At 31.3% G+C, this 16344-nt stretch overlaps 1 protein-coding gene across 1 annotated transcript; it reads right to left on the bottom strand.

The window, feature by feature from the left end:
* Positions 1-7361: 7361 nt before the first annotated feature.
* LOC120189876 (DNA-directed RNA polymerases II and IV subunit 5A-like) lies at positions 7362-12282 on the bottom strand. Its single transcript, XM_039193023.1, has 4 exons — positions 12044-12282; positions 10419-10598; positions 9132-9245; positions 7362-7548 (listed from the first exon to the last, which is right to left on the bottom strand). The coding sequence occupies exons 1-4, from the start codon at positions 12248-12250 to the stop codon at positions 7423-7425; spliced, it is 627 nt and encodes a 208-aa protein (XP_039048954.1). The 5' UTR covers positions 12251-12282; the 3' UTR covers positions 7362-7422.
* Between the last annotated feature and the right edge of the window lie 4062 nt (positions 12283-16344).

Here is a 16344-nt window from a genome sequence, read left to right as displayed (position 1 = left end):
CCAAAAACATCAATAAATTTCGAAAATAATAATTGTTGAAAACATTTTGATGTTTCGATATAACAAATTAAGTTAAATGAATTTTAAGATTTTACAAAAGATTTTCTAAGTATATTCGATGTAATTATTCGAATATCAAAATATTACTCCAAGTCTTTTAAAGTTCATTTTAATCCTTACTAAAGTGTAAAATTGTGTTTTATACTTAAACTATTTTAAAACAATTTTACAAAGTATTTCGAGCCTTAATCGAGTCAAAAATATTTTCTTTTTAAAGGGTTTCAAGAAAAATCAGATTGTCCAGGGGGTACAGATTCCCCCCCCAGGGGGAACAGATTCCCCCCAGGGGGTATCGATTCCCCGGAAACAGATTTCCCCCAGGGGTATCGATTCCCCAGGTACAGATTCCCCCTACATGGTTTGGCTCCGAGAAATAACAGATTACTCAGAGGGAACCGATTCCCCCCTTGAGGGTACCGATTCCTTCATTGTTCATCAGCCCAACGGTCATAATATTTGAATATTATGAATGGGGTATCGATTCCCTATGAAGGGGTACCGATTCCCCCCATTCTGGGCAGCCTATTTTTGCAGAAAAATCATTCTCAAATGGCTCCAAAACATCCCCAACGGCTAGATATGACTTCAAACACATTCCAAGCTATAAATACAAGCTAAGGACACTTGAAGAAGTAATAGAACAACTATCCAAGCAATCAAACACAAGAGAAGAATTTTTCATTCTTATTTCATCTTTCTCTTGTATATATTTTGTTCTTGTGAGCTCAATCTTGTAAACACCTACCTTAGAGAGGTTTTCTTGTTTACATTTCTTATCCTTTTGTAAAGGGGAAAGGTTCTAGCTTAGCCCGTGTAAAAGCTAGGGAAAGGTTCTAGTTTAGCCCGGAAAAACTAGGGAGTTTGTAAGGTTACTCTTTATCCTCAAAAGAAAGAACAAATTAGTGAATTTGTTGGAAAATCCTTGGTGAGGAGCTAAGGTAGTGGACGTAGACTTTGATTGAGAAAGTCGAACCACTATAAATCGCTGTGCAATTCTCTATTTTTCAATCTCCTTACTCCCTAAACACAAAACCATTCCGACCCCTCTTTGCAACCGTTCCGGTTGTCGATTCGAGCTTCCGAAAATCCTAACAATAATTTTTTTTAATTTCGAAAATTCAGAAAAATCTTGAAAAATTGTTTGTTTTTGACGAAATTGATTATAAAATCTAGTTTAGAATCATAATATAATCAAAGCCCGATATAATGTTCATCATAGAACTAATTAAAACTAGTCCTAAGATCAAAAATCAATAAAAGATAGGTTTTTAGAAAAATACTTTGAAAATTTCGGATTGAGAGGAATGTGGTGATGTTTTGCATGATTTGATGATAAAAGCAGGATATGGAGATGAAATATGAATGAATTCCGATAAAAAAAATGAAGGTTATGGAGCAATTTTGAGAGAGAGGAGAGGAAGAGGAGCGGCGGTAGTTTAAGAGAGTTTAAGAGAGTATGAGAAAATAGGGTTTTTAACCAAAAACCCGACGGATGCATCGATGTATGGCCTTGTGCATCGATGCATGGCCTTGTGCATCGATGCACATTCAAGGCATGCATTGGTGCATCGTCATGATGAATCGATGCACATTCAAAGGGGATGCATTGATGCACGGTCAAGTGTATCGATGCATTAAGCACAAAAATGTCAAAAATCTGTGTTAATCACTAAAAATGCTAAATTAATTAGCTCTAGTGATATTGGCAACTCATATATTAAAAATTAATTATGTTCAATCAATCAAATTTATCTTTAAACATTATTTAAACAAAAAATTAATTTTCACTAAGAATCATAAACTCCCCCTAACTAATAGCAAGAATGCAATAAAAAATGTCATTTTTATAAACATTTTTCAATATTAATTAAAAGTGTTAAAAACATTTTAAACACTAAGTGAAGATAGGTCAGTTAAACCTAATTCTCTCCTAAGTGTCCAAAATCTTTCTTTATCTAAAGGTTTTGTAAAGATATCTGCTAATTGGTGCAAAGTATCAACAAATTCTAGAACTACATCTTCCTTAGCGACTTGGTCTCTAATGAAGTGATGTCTAATTTCAATGTGCTTAGTTATAGAGTGTTGGATGGTATTTTTAGTGAGACAAATAGCACTAGTATTGTCACACTTGATAGGAATAGTACCTACTTCAATTCCATAATAAAAAAAATTGTTGTTTCATCCATAAAACTTGTGCACAACAACTACCGGCTGAAATATATTCCGCTTCAGTGGTAGATAATGCAACACAATTTTGTTTCTTTGAAAACCAAGAAATCAGCATATTTCCAAGTTATTGGAAAGTACCGGAGGTGCTTTTCCTATCTAATTTGCATCTTCCATAATCCGCATCAGAGAAGGCATGCAAGATAAAGCTAGAGTCTCTAGGATACCATAGTCCTAAACTAGGAGTGTCCTTAAGGTATCTAAAGATTCTCTTAACAGCTAGTAAATGTGATTCCTTAGGACATGATTGAAATCTAGCACATAAGCAAACACTAAACATAATGTCCGTTCTACTTGTAGTTAGATAAAGCAAAGAGCTAATCATTGACCTATATAATTTAACATCCACACATTTACCGTTTTCATCCAAGTCAAGCTTTGTAAAAGAACTCATTGGAGAGGCATAAGGTTTCCCATTTTCCAATCCAAATTTCTTGAGCATATCCTTGACGTACTTAGCTTGATTGATGAAGATGCCATCTTTTCTTTGCTTGATTTGGAGTCCCAAGAAAAATGAGATCTCTCCCATCATGCTCATCTCGAATTCACTTTGCATTAGCTTAGAAAATTCTTGACAAAGAACATCATTAGTAGAACCAAATATTATATCATCAACATAAATTTGAACTACTAATAAATCTTTACCTTTATGCTTTAGAAACAATGTAGTGTCAACCTTCCCTTTTGAAAATCTCTTTTCAATTAAAAAGTTTGACAATCTTTCATACTAAGCTCTAGGAGCTTGTTTTAAACCATAAAGCGCTTTTGTCAATTTAAGAACATGATTTGGAAATTTTGAATCTTCAAAACCTGGAGGTTGTTCCACATACACTTCTTCTTTTATAAAACCATTTAAAAATGCACTTTTAACATCTATTTGATATAATTTAAATTCATGAAAACATGCAAATGCTAATAACATTCTAATTGCTTCCATCCTAGCTACGGGAGCGTATGTTGCATCATAGTCTATGCCCTCTTCTTGAGTATACCCTTGAGCAACAAGTCTAGTCTTGTTTATCACTATTTTACCACTTTCATCAAGCTTATTCCTAAATACCCATCTAGTACCTACATTAGATTTATTACTAGGCCTTTCAACTAATGTCCAAACTTTACTTCTCTCAAATTGATTTAACTCTTCTTGCATAGCCATAATCCAATGTTCATCTTTTAATGCTTCTTTGATATTCTTAGGCTCTATGCATGAGATAAATGCAACATAATTACAAATATTTCTAAGAGAAGATCGAGTTGTTACCCCTTTGGATGGATCACCTATGATCTCACCATCCTTGACATAGTTGTACTCTCTTGGATAAGATAATTCCCTTTCTTCAATGGTTGGATTCTCAAGAGGATCTTGAGTTTCCTCATCTTTCATTTCTTCATTTGATGATGGTTCTCCAACGTCATGTCTAATGTCATTTATATTTATAATGACTACATCATCATTCACACAAGAATCCTTCCTCGGAACGAGATTATCATCAAAAACAACATGTATAGACTCTTCTACAACTAAAGTTCTTTTATTAAATACTCGATAAGCTTTAGAATTTAAGGAATAACCCAAAAAAATTCCTTCATCATTTTTAGAATCAAATTTGCCAAGATTGTCTTTACCGTTGTTTAAAACAAAACATTTACATCCAAAAGGATGAAAATAGCTAATGTTAGGCTTTTTATTTTTAAAAAGTTCATATGGAGTTTTTTTCAAAATAGGCCTAATCATTACTCGATTAATAACATAACAAGCGGTATTTGTGGCTTCTGCCCAAAACTATTTTGGAAAATTATTTTCACAAAGCATGGTTCTAGCCATTTCTTCTAAAGTTCAATTTTTCCTCTCAACAACTCCATTTTGTTGAGGAGTTCTAGGTGCTGAAAAATTATGGCTTAAACCATTAGAATTACAAAACTCAGTAAATCCAAGATTTTCAAATTCAGTGCCATGATCACTCCTAACATTAGTTATAGAGTAACCTTTTTCGTTTTGAATTTTTTTTGAAAATGTGATGAAATTTTCTAATGCTTCATCTTTAATACTTAAGAATAGAACCCAAGTATATGTAGAATAGTCATCTACCAAGACAAATGCATATTATTTTCCACCCAAGCTAGTAGTCCTAGTTGGCCCAAAAAGATCTATATGGATCAATTGTAATACTCTACTAGTTGATAAATCATTAATAAATTTAAAAGAAGCTCGCTTTTGTTTTCCTTTAGCACAAGCATCACATATTTTATCATTATCAAATTTTAGTTTAGGCAACCCTCGAACTAAATCTCCTTGAATTAGCCGTTGCAAAACACTCATACTAGCATGTCCTAGTCTCCTATGCCATAACCAACTATCATGCTCATCCTTAGCAACTAGGCACAAATTAGTCATATCTATAGAATCTAAATGCACCATGTAAATGTTTCCTATTCTATGACTAATAAGTATAATCCGATTAGATGCAATGTCAATAATTTTACAACCATTAATTTCAAACATGACATTGAATCTCTTATCACATAATTGACTAATACTCAAAAGATTATGCTTTAATCCATTTACATATAAAACATTTTTAATTTGTATGGAAGAGGTATTACCTATTGTACCTATACCTTATATGTGACCTTTTGAATTATCACCAAAAGTCACTTCTCTTCCATTTTTGGCGTTAAGCTCTATGAACCAACTTTTATCTCTGTTCATGTGTCTTGAACATCCACTATCAAGGTACCATGAGTTTGGATTTGTTTCCTGTGCCTTGTAGCAATGCTCCTACAAACATAGATTAATTTATATTTTTTGGTACCCAAATTTTTTTAGGTTCATATTCATTAGTTTCTAAAATTCTAGTCCCCTTAGGTATCCATTTGTGTAGGATAACCTTATCTTTAGTAGTAATGAGTTCTTTAGACACCCACATACTTCTAATGATTTTACCATTTAAGGTTCTTTGAGGACCTCTATGATTGTAGTTTCTAAAACTTTTTCTAACAAAAAATGGATTTTGAATTTTCACATTTTCAAATCTTTTTGTTCCAAGACCATTAATAATCGTTATCCCAATAACAAAAACCTAATATAACAGTCAACTTCCATAGTATTACCATATTATTATATACTTCCCTCCAAAACTCCCCGCCAAACAAAAGCAACCGCGGCCATTGAAGATGTAAAAAAGCAAAAAAGCAAAAAAGCAATTTGGATGAGCTATTAATGTTATAAAATGGAACTCTCTTTTTTTTCTAGATGTTGGGTTTAAGTACTAGAGACGTAGAAATGTTTAGATTTTTATTATCTTATAATTATCTAAGATTAATAAAAAATATTTACGTCGATCTAAGTTTCATCCGGTGTTGATATTGTAACTTATTGACATATATTATGATGGGTAGTAGTGGAATTTAATATTATTTGCCAGAGAGATTATTTAGAAAAAGCATATATTAATCACAATATTTTAGTACTTTTGTCAATGTAAATTATCTATGAAAATATCATACTAATAAAAGAAAGATTTTATAAATCTGTAAATTTATTTGTTCGCATATTATTTTATAAATCTTTAAAATTATTGTTTTTTTCCTCATAATTTCACAAAGCCTATAACACATTAGAGGTTCATCTCCTAGCATAAAATACTACTTCCGTCCCTATATATTTGTGTTTGAGTTTTTATTTTTAGAGATCAAAATTCTTGAACTAACGCAATAAATACATATAATTAAAATAAAATCATAAATATAAAATGAATTTTGAAAAATATTGTTTTCAACTTAAATAAAATATTTGATAACTTGATTGAAGTCTTTAACTCAAAGAATATGAACAATAAAAAACATAAAAAAATATGCATTTTAAAATAAGAAACAACAAATAAAAATGAAATTTTCATGTTTAGCTGAGGTTATAATAATCCAATACATATATTGACACATGAGTTTATAATAACACATTTTTTCATTTAAAAAGTGGTGTATTCCATTTGGGAAAAATTTACAAATCACGTCACTCCATGTGCTTAACTAGAGGAATATATCTTACTGAATATTTTATCCGTCCATAATTTGTGTCTTATACTAATTATATTTTATATTAATTATGCACATAATTTTAAGAGATATATTTGATAAAGAGAAATGATAAAATTATTCATAAAATATAATCGATAAATTTAACTTATTTTGATATGTATAAAATAATGAGACACACAAGGATAAAAAAGAAAATATAAATATTATTTGTTGACTTTTTTATTAAAGATATTTTGAATAGGGTAATTTTAAAAATTTAAAAAAACACATTTAGTGAGATAAAAGAGTAATTTTTACGAAAATATTCCACTTTTCACATATTATTGGAAAGTTCTAAGGAGATAGATTTAAGAATATTAAAAAAAACTTAAAATTCTTTGAAAATATTTAAAATTTATTTGAAAATCGTATCAACGTCAATATTTATAATTGTTATAAAATAGTTAACATAATTATTAAAAAATTATGATTTCCAATAATTATTATAGTAATAAAAAAATTTTCTTCAATTTGTTACTCTCTCGTCTCACTAAAAGTGTCAATTATTAATTTTTTAAAAGTCAAAACTTTTAAAAATTTTAAACGTCAAAACTTTTAAAAATTTTAAACGTTAACCATAGTTATTTGAAATATTTTTAAAAAAACAAGTTTTATAAAAAATATATTTAAAAAATATTTGATTTTTAAAATGTATTTTTTTAATAATTTTATCAATAATAAATTTTAAATAATGAGTCAAAGTTAAAAAATTTGACGAATCAACAATGGAGAAAAAGAGTATAATTTATTCTAATAGCGACAATAAATATTGCAAGTTGTTTAATATTTTCAGTGATCACATGAAACATTATATTTCGTCTAACAAAATACGTAAAATTGATTGTAATTTGTGAAATATGAAATCTTTCCAACATCCTTTTTTTTTTGGACAAATATCTTAAATTATCGAAATGAAGCACACCTGTCACCAACTCCATGGAACTTCCAATTAAAATTCAAGTGTATAAATTCTTTTCACCACATGCTTTAGCCTAAAATGAGAAGAAAAATCATCTATACCGTACAACTTTCATGCAAAACCGTAAAATGAGAAGAAAATCAGACAGCATATCGGTATGTATCGTATGTGTCGGCAGTCACACTTTGTCGAGTAATCTTCACGACTTGTCCACGCCTCATGCCGTAATATTTAGCTACCGGATCGCTGACCAGAATACGAGGTAGCTGAAGTTTAAAAGAGAGAGAGCAAGAAGAAAATCAGGACTAATAACTAAGACATACAATAAAGAGATACTATTCTTCATGACTGATACCTGTATTATGTCCTATGATGGTAATGTCACAGGACTAGTCTCATAACCTGGGTTCTACGTGTTATACAAATTTATATGTCGAGGAAAATGGTTTAGATAGAACAACAACGGACGACGAAGAAGATTAAGGAGAAGGGCTTTAAAAAAGCAGAATAAGGAACTAGGCAAAAGATAAAACAAGGCAGGTAAGCATGGGACAACAGGGCATGTGCCTGTTAATCATGCACCACTTCACAAGTCCTTACAATATTCTTTCGTACGAAAATAAATCGACATATTACCAGAGAATAAGCTATAAACTTAACAGGTGATCATTCACACATCCCCTGTGGTTGTGTCTAAATTTTTAATCACAGCAAAAGCACCACTTCAAAAACCTTTTCACGGGTATCTTGCTATTATAATGATCATGATTGTTTCACACTCTATAAACTTGTTGCTAAAACAAAATATATCCATAGAACCATTTTCTTAACTAAACAGAAACCACTTCAAAAACATGCTCAGTGCTCTTTCCCTATAATCAAAATATTATTGATCTTGAAAAAACTAATAAACCTATATGTTAATTAAAAAAATTGCAAAATTATGTTTCCAAAATTAAATGCTTATGATTAAAACTGTACACAACTTGAAATGTCGATTCAACTAAGACTACCCTCTAAATACTAAAAAAGAAATAAATAAACAAGCCTTGAAACTTTACCGGTGATTTATTCACCAGAATAATGGTAAAAATAAAGCAATTTAGGACTTGTGAGGATTGTAAAGGATCGAATTACAAGTCAGTAGAGAATGTATCAAAATGCTAGATGCCAGAAGAAATTGAATTCAGTTAGATGTAGATACACATTGAGAAGGTTTTCCCCTGAATTTTAAATTTCACCTTTAGAGAAGGTATATAATTTAGTTAAAGTTGGTTTTAGGGACATTCTTAGAATGTAAATTACTTTCTTTGAATCAAGTTAGATATTTATAATTATGATATATCTCGTATTGCTTAAAATTACTAATCCCTATTCCCCAGGAAATAAGGAATGCTAATGTGTTCTCTCTCTCACTAGTACCGAAATAACTTACATAATCGGGAGCTTTGGTTAATTACATCATATTCTTTGCACTAAATGATCTTCAATAACTTAAATTGAATAAGATAAAGCAATTAAAAGTCGCTTGAAAAATATCATTAAGCCCATAAGCTCCATCTTAAAGCTCAAAACTCCAAGTTCTAGAATGCAAGTTCATCTGATCACAAAAGTAAAGATCGCAACCACTCAAGTTTTACTCTCCCCTTTTGTTTTGTTTAATTCTTTCTTTTCTTTTCTTTTCTCCCTTTTTGCCTATTTTCTCAGATGGAGGAAGCAAATGCCAGAAATTGTTTGTATCTCAATTGTTATTTATCAATTTACTGCAGATATCGCAAAACTAAACCAGTTTATTAAATCACTGACCGCAGCAAGAGACAAATATGGTGTTAGCAAAACAATCACTAACCTGTGTTTCCTTTACCCTGTATTTTTCCAGTAATTCCTTTTTTTCTTGACCTTTCAGTACTGTGTGCTTTGGGACAAACATATGTTCTGTGATATTGGTCAACAACTCTGCCTCCTGCATTGACATTACATAAATTAGTCATGCTTGACAGCTCTTGCAAAGGTTATAGAAAAAACAACAAAAATTGTTCAGAAAGCAGTTTTGTCCCCCAATTTTTTTTTTTTATAAATATTTTATAAATTTTATAAAAATATTAAAAAATTGACACCAATTTAAAAGAATATTGATACCACTTTAAAAGGAGCATTATGCATTAATTTTTCTAAATTTTGACACAATCTAAATTTTCTAGATTTGCCACTGGATTTGTCCCCCATAAATTTGTGTAGTTAAGAAAACCGTCTTACAATCAATAGGAAAAGTTTCATAAACAAAATTTATAAATGAAATGGCCTATGCTATGGATGTGTGTTTCGATATGAAATATCAAAGGCTTCATAGACACTTAAAACTTAGAGATAGTTATTCTATTTGTGATTTTGCTTTAGTAAGCTCTTATACTCGAGTACTGCAAGTCCTTTGTGAATTAACCAGTACATACTACTTGTTTTAATTGTCAGCTGGAATCACAAATTATTAATAAGAATCAGACAACATACCGATTTAAATCAAGAAAAAATAGAAGAAAACAAAATAACCATGAATAATAAGGGCAACAGCTTTTAGGGTAAATATTAAGGTTTCCACAGAAACCTTCTAGAGGCCTCTCATGTGGTGTAATATTTTGGTTCATATTTTAAATTCACCTGTATCAAGCTACTGTCCTTATAGCATTCATAATAGAGCTATGATGTTGTGTCCCAACAGAAAACATGAATATATCATTCCAATTGTTGAGAAAAATACATCTCAACATATACTTTAGCATGATTAATCAATCACTTTCAAGGGACATTTCAACACTCGGCAACATTCTAGCAGTTCTTTTAGAGATAGATTTCAATCCAGAATTCAGACGTAGTACCATTTTTGTTAATAGACTTGCAGAGAAATGAAAAATAATATTTACTTTAGGGATCAGTCAAGCTCTTAAGCAGAATAGCTTTCTGTAAACTTTGACAACTTTTGTTAATATATTTCTTCTTGTACTTCTTAGTGACGGATCATGACCAAGAGATTCAACCATTACGATTCAATTAACGGTTTATATGTAAAAAAATAAAAAAAATGCATATAATTTAAATAAGCTAAGCAGTTCTCACGAAGACCGCAAAAAAATATATTCACCTCAAAAACTTCCATGTGAAAGTATGAATTAATTTCAACTATCGCTGCTTTTGCAGGGGCTGTCAAAGCTCTTTGAACAACCAAAATCGCATTATAAACATTATCTGCTTTCATACGCTTTGCACAGTTTCTTACAATAGGAACACCAACCTTTTCCTCTGTAAAAAAGAAGACATACATCTAGAGACAGATAAACCATCAGTACATCAATATTGAAGTTATAAAATTATTTTTGTAACAAAATAAGGAAAAGGGCATTAACTTATTTTTTTAATATTAGAGTCAGAAGCAATGGCCCTTTTTCACTTGATTGATTTGGATGCTTCAAAGTAAAACTTAACACCATGTGACAAAAACAAACATCCTCCTTGTATACCAAGAATAATGAAAATGCAAGACAGAAACTTTGGCGAAGTAAATAACTAAGCGATTTTTTTTATAGGAATAAATAACTAAGCGATCTTTACAACAAGAGAGTGCAAACCAATGCAGACTGTTTTGAAGAATTCTAAACATTTCACAAAATCAAAAGATGGGCTTCTGATCAATAAACTGATGATTCTGAAATAACTCAAAGATTACTATTTTATATGCTATATAAAATTAGACAAGCACAAAAAATACATTGTTTATTGCAGAAATGGATACAGCAAAGTAAATTTTTAATAGAGGGTAAACAGCTAAATAAATTCATTATATAACTCAGCTGTAGATGCAGCAAAGGAATTTAGTGAATAGTAACTCTATCCGAAACTACAGCAAATTGACTTCCCCAATCTAAAATTGGTCTGAGTGATAAGAACAATGAAATCCTTATATTCTCAATCAATTGTGACAAATATACTTGCCATTTTATTTCCATTCTCCATCATCTATCGAAAGACATTCTAAAGCTCAAAATATGTACAAGCAATTCTTTTCAGCTTATCAGCCTGGTTCAAATTTTAAGCCTGGAGCTTCCCAATTGTCAAGATATAAAGTGAAGTTTCCCTAGTAAACTCCTAGTGAAGCAACAATATTTTTAAAAACCATAAGGTCATACTCATACCAAGTCAAGAGTGAAGGAAAATATCTCTACCATCAACCAAAGTACAGACAAAGCACATATTGAAACTAAAATAAGAAATGCAATCCTTTCAAAGATGTTCCTAATGCTTTTTCAAATTTCCATTTACTTTTCAGTTGCAAATATATTCTAAAATGAAACAACAAGTTTCAAATAGGAAGTTTACAATTAAAATGTAAAAAATATGTTTTTACAAGTACATCAGGTTTAAGACATATGAGAGCAGTGGTAAGAAAGTGTACATATCTCAGCAGAGGAATGACATGGAGAAACAATCAACGATTAGGGGAATGGTGGCTTGTATAAATTTATCTCATTAACCCCATGATTCCAGCCATGCTCAGAAATCAAAGCTAGCAAAATCCTCAATTTTCCAATTAATGGTTTCAAAGAAGTCATTCACTTAGGAAACCGGACTTCCCACAAATAGAAGAACAAAGCCAGGCAACATTATCCCAGATAAAACTTTAATTCCGTAGGCATATACTCAAGACATAAAGTCTAAGAACTCCAATAAGAATAAAATATATGAACAAAGAAGGGGCGGGAAGATATGTACCTTATCAGTTGGAGCATCTCCTTTGTTGCAAAGGATTAAAAGATCATCCCTTTTGAGATGGACATTCTCACCAAATTTCTCAACGAATTGTTGTCTTGTCATGTTAATATCTGAATCAGGGACAGAATATCCCCTATCCCTCAGCATTTGCACGACTGTTCTTCGTGCTTTGAATACCTTCGTGATTTGTTCGTCAGAAACCGACATTAGTTTCACTAACTCCACCGAACAAAAAAACAAACAAAATCATGTCATTTTACTCCTTCCTTCAAAAGGGTTTCAAATAGTGGTAGCAGCGTATCACGGCCGCCATTTTGCAGAACCCTCTGCCACCAATAAAGACCTCAATAGCGGAGAATCGCAGAGCCGTGAATAGCAGTGAAAGGGAATAGTGGTGATAATGGTCTGAAATATCGGCTAAACCTTTACTTCAAAAAATTCTCTTTCTTAACATAGTAAAGAAAGAGTGTGAGACTAGGCAGAGTAACAAACAGTAGGATCCAAAACGGAAAATCAAATATACCAGAGATATGCAGGGCCAGTACCAGATAATACAAACCGAGACATAACTAAAAATCCTCTCGCGGTTTGAAAATTTACCTTAATTTACTGATCTTTGGTTTGTTCTGTGGGAAAGTTGAAGACAAGAAAGAGCTTGGGTCAGAGACCGGAGGAGGAGGAGGCAGGGTATCGTGGTGAAAGGTTTGCTTTGGCGGCTGGGATGTATGAAGATTGATCAGAGAGGCTCCGGAATTTTTAAAGTGAAATATTATAGTAAACTACAATGTTTTAATGACTAAAGAATTACTTATATTTATGGCTATAAAAAGTTTACCCAACCTATAAAATTGACTGAAATTGATTTGAGTTAAAATTATTTTTAACTTGCGTTGTAGTGATTCGAAATCGACTCGAGTCGAAACTTGTATTTATTTGAATCCGAGTTGGACGTGGAAATTTTAGATCTGAACCTAACCTAAGAACGACCTGAACCCGAATTGAACAGAAAAAATGATACCCGAATCTGACTTGCATCTGACTGATATGAACCCGAACCCGAACCCGAGATTGACCTAATAAATAACTGGTATTACCCGACCTGTTTTCAATCTGACTTGTTTTTAACCTGATCTGTAAATGATCCGACTTATTATTGACTTGATCTGATATTTACTTGACTTGACATTTACCTGACTTATATATTACCAATGACGAAATTATAAGATTTTAATAAAATTATGAGTTTTTGAGTTTATGATATAATTAAAAAATTAATATGATTAACATAAAATATTTATTATGATAATTAAATTAATAAATATACCTATTATATAAATTATTTAATAAAATTATTTAAATGTAAATTATATAAAACATGATTAATAAAAATATTGACATTGAACAATGATTAAATGTAAATTAATATAGTTTAATTTATGTAAAGAAAAAATAATATTTATAATGTAAGTATTTATTATGTAATTTATATTAGCATTTTATATTATTAATACAAATAATTTTGGTAATGAAATGATAATTATTTTGATAATAAATGAATATTGGTATTGAACGTGATTAATTCTCTAAAATATAAATATAAACCAAACAGTTTAATTTTTGTAAAGAAAAATTATCTAACAATTATAACATACATAAAACATAATATAAAAGATAAATTTAATTGATAATGATAATTTAAATAACATTTGATATAAAATTTGAATATCATTTGAGTTAATTCAAGTTGAATACAATAAAATGAAAAACAAAACAGTGTTTTTTAAGCTCTCAGATCTTATAACAAAAATATTATAAGGCTAAAAGCCTAACTTTGCTACCAGAAATTTTTCATCGAGCTTTTGTATCGAAATAGCTGCCAACATTGCAATAACATGACAGAATAAAAGTTGTCGACACCGTTTTTGCCCGGGCGGGGAAAAGACCGATACTGACTCGGGGGTTTAATCTTTGAAAAGAATTTTCGAAATGTTAGGAGTTGCCACCAATCATTTAAGGTGAGATTGGGACACTATAAAAATCGGGTGCTTTTAATAAAACATTTTATTTTTATCAAAACACTGAGTTTTGTGGTCTGTGAAAATCCAAAAATCGGGTTCGGGAGTCGGTTACGCGTGAGGAAGGATTAGCACCCCCTTAAGCGCCCAAAAATTGGTATCTAGTTGATTATCCTATATTTAAAATCAGAAATTTTGGGTTCGATCTTTATTTAAGTTAAAAATAATTAAGGATGTAAAGTTGAAAAGGGTATTCGTTTATCGAGACCGATAGCATTCGCCCCCGAGCGTAAATGCGAGAGATCAGTTATTGTGCCTAATAACCGAGCGTTACCTCATTTTTAGAAAAAGATGATGCGGTTTTGAAAAGGATGTCGACCTATTTTGGGAATTACCAGTAGTCACCCCATGAGCATGATTGCAGGAGATATACTATTAATTCCTTAAATAAGTGAACAGTGCCTTGGAGTTAAAATAAAATGCAATCAAACAAATTTTTATTCAATCCTAATTAATCTAAGGTAAATTAAGGTTTTTTCTAACTTAAGGTGTAAAATTATGAAAATTAAGGAACCTGGGGACTTAAACTTAAATGTGTAGGCTCTACTATTAATCCTATTTGATTTTAATAATTACTGCATCGAATAACCTAGATGACCCTCTGAGCATGTACGCGAGGGCCAACTCGGATTATACCCTAAATTAGAGGGACTATATTAAAAAAAGACTATAAGTGGAGGCTCTATTTTATCCTATTTAATTATGTAAATGTTAAAGTTCTAATTAAGGTTTGAGGGATTAAAAGGGCAAACGACTAAAATATCATGCTCTAAAAGACTTAAAAAAATAAGGACCTAATTGTAATAAAATCTAATTATATGGATTAATATGCAAGAAAATAAAAGATAATAACTAAATAAAAAATAAATAGGGACCAAAATGTAAAAAAATTAAAATGCAATAGCTAAATTAAGAACTAACAGGGACTAAATTGAAATAAAACAAAACTGAGTAATAAAATAAAAATAAATTAAAAACGAAAGGTCCTGTGACCGAAATGTAAAAGAACGACTATGTTTGAAGGACTAAAATAATAAATTTACCAGATAAATAAAACATGCATAGAAAATTGGTGTAATAGCGATTTTGGTCCCTACATGGACTAAAATGTAAAAACACAACAAACTTACAGGCAATTAAGATGTAATTTTACCATTAATCCAGCCTATATATACCACTTTTAAGCCTTTTTGTTTCAGTTTTTACCAAAACCCCAAAAAAATGGGGAGATTTCTCTCAACTCTCCCCCCAACCGGCTCAATACAAGCAGCTCTTCTCGCTCCGGTCATCGTTCGGCCACCGCACACGGTGGTCGAAATCCCTAAAACCTTCCAAAATACCCTAAGTCGCTAGATCTAAGCCCATACACCCCTATTTGGGGCTAAAACAACCGAGAAAACCCCTCTAAACTGCTCAAAATCGGCTTAGGACCCTTCGAATTCTCGACTCTGGTGACCCTTCTCTCGGTTCAGGTAAGACCTGATCTCTTTCTTTTTATTTTTTTTTTATCGTTTTTGCTGTCAAAATTAGTTGTTTTGATTGTTAGTTCGAAATAAAATAAAAAAATTAATCCTCTTTCGAATATATAACATCTTAACCGAAAACTAGAAAATATATATATATAATCATCTATTTGAATATATAAAAAAAAGAGAAAGAAACTTTAAACTACTGTTGTTATTGCTTCTGAAAATGGGGAGGAAAAAAGATCCCTCTCTGGTTACATTTCCTTCGGGTTTTATAACCCATAAATTACATAGGTTTACAATAAAAATAATCCTATATCTATTGTTTTCTGACTGCTTTCTCTGCTTTTGATTGATGGAATCACTATGTGGGTCACTATTTGTAAGCAGCCGACATCAGAGGCGGTGACAGTGGTAGTTACAGTATTATACCCTATGGTTAGGGTTCTAGAAACCCTAAGGGTCGGGTCAGATTGGATTCAGGTCGGATCTTGGACTGCTTTATCTTCGGGTTGGGTCTGAATCAACCGTGTTGGATCCTGGGCTGCTGGATTGGTCGACTGGCTGCTGGCTTTGGGTCGGGTTACTGGGCCGGTTTGCTAGCTGTTGGGTTGTGTTGTTGTTTGGGCCTCATCTAGGACTGTTGGGTTACATGCTTTGTAATTGGGCTTCGATGTAACCAGGTTTGGGTTTCACTTAGCCTGCAAAAACAATGTAACATGTAAATAATAATAATAATAATAATAATAATAATAATAAT

This window comes from Hibiscus syriacus, unplaced genomic scaffold, assembly GCF_006381635.1.
Source record: "Hibiscus syriacus cultivar Baekdansim isolate YM2019G1 unplaced genomic scaffold, ASM638163v2 tig00116960_pilon, whole genome shotgun sequence".
In the NCBI taxonomy this organism is placed as follows: Eukaryota; Viridiplantae; Streptophyta; class Magnoliopsida; order Malvales; family Malvaceae; genus Hibiscus; species Hibiscus syriacus.
This window is presented reverse-complemented; position numbering and strand designations above follow the sequence as displayed.

Excerpts from the sequence above, each read along its gene's own strand:
- LOC120189876 (XM_039193023.1), bottom strand. The coding sequence starts at position 12,250 with ATGTCGGTTTCTGACGAACAAATCACGAAGGTATTCAAAGCACGAAGA. Across the intron at positions 10,599-12,043 it reads GAGATGCTCCAACTGATAAG|ATGTATGTCTTCTTTTTTAC; the intron begins GTACATATCTTC and ends ATCTGTCTCTAG. Across the intron at positions 9,246-10,418 it reads TTCACATGGAAGTTTTTGAG|GAGGCAGAGTTGTTGACCAA; the intron begins GTGAATATATTT and ends ATGTCAATGCAG.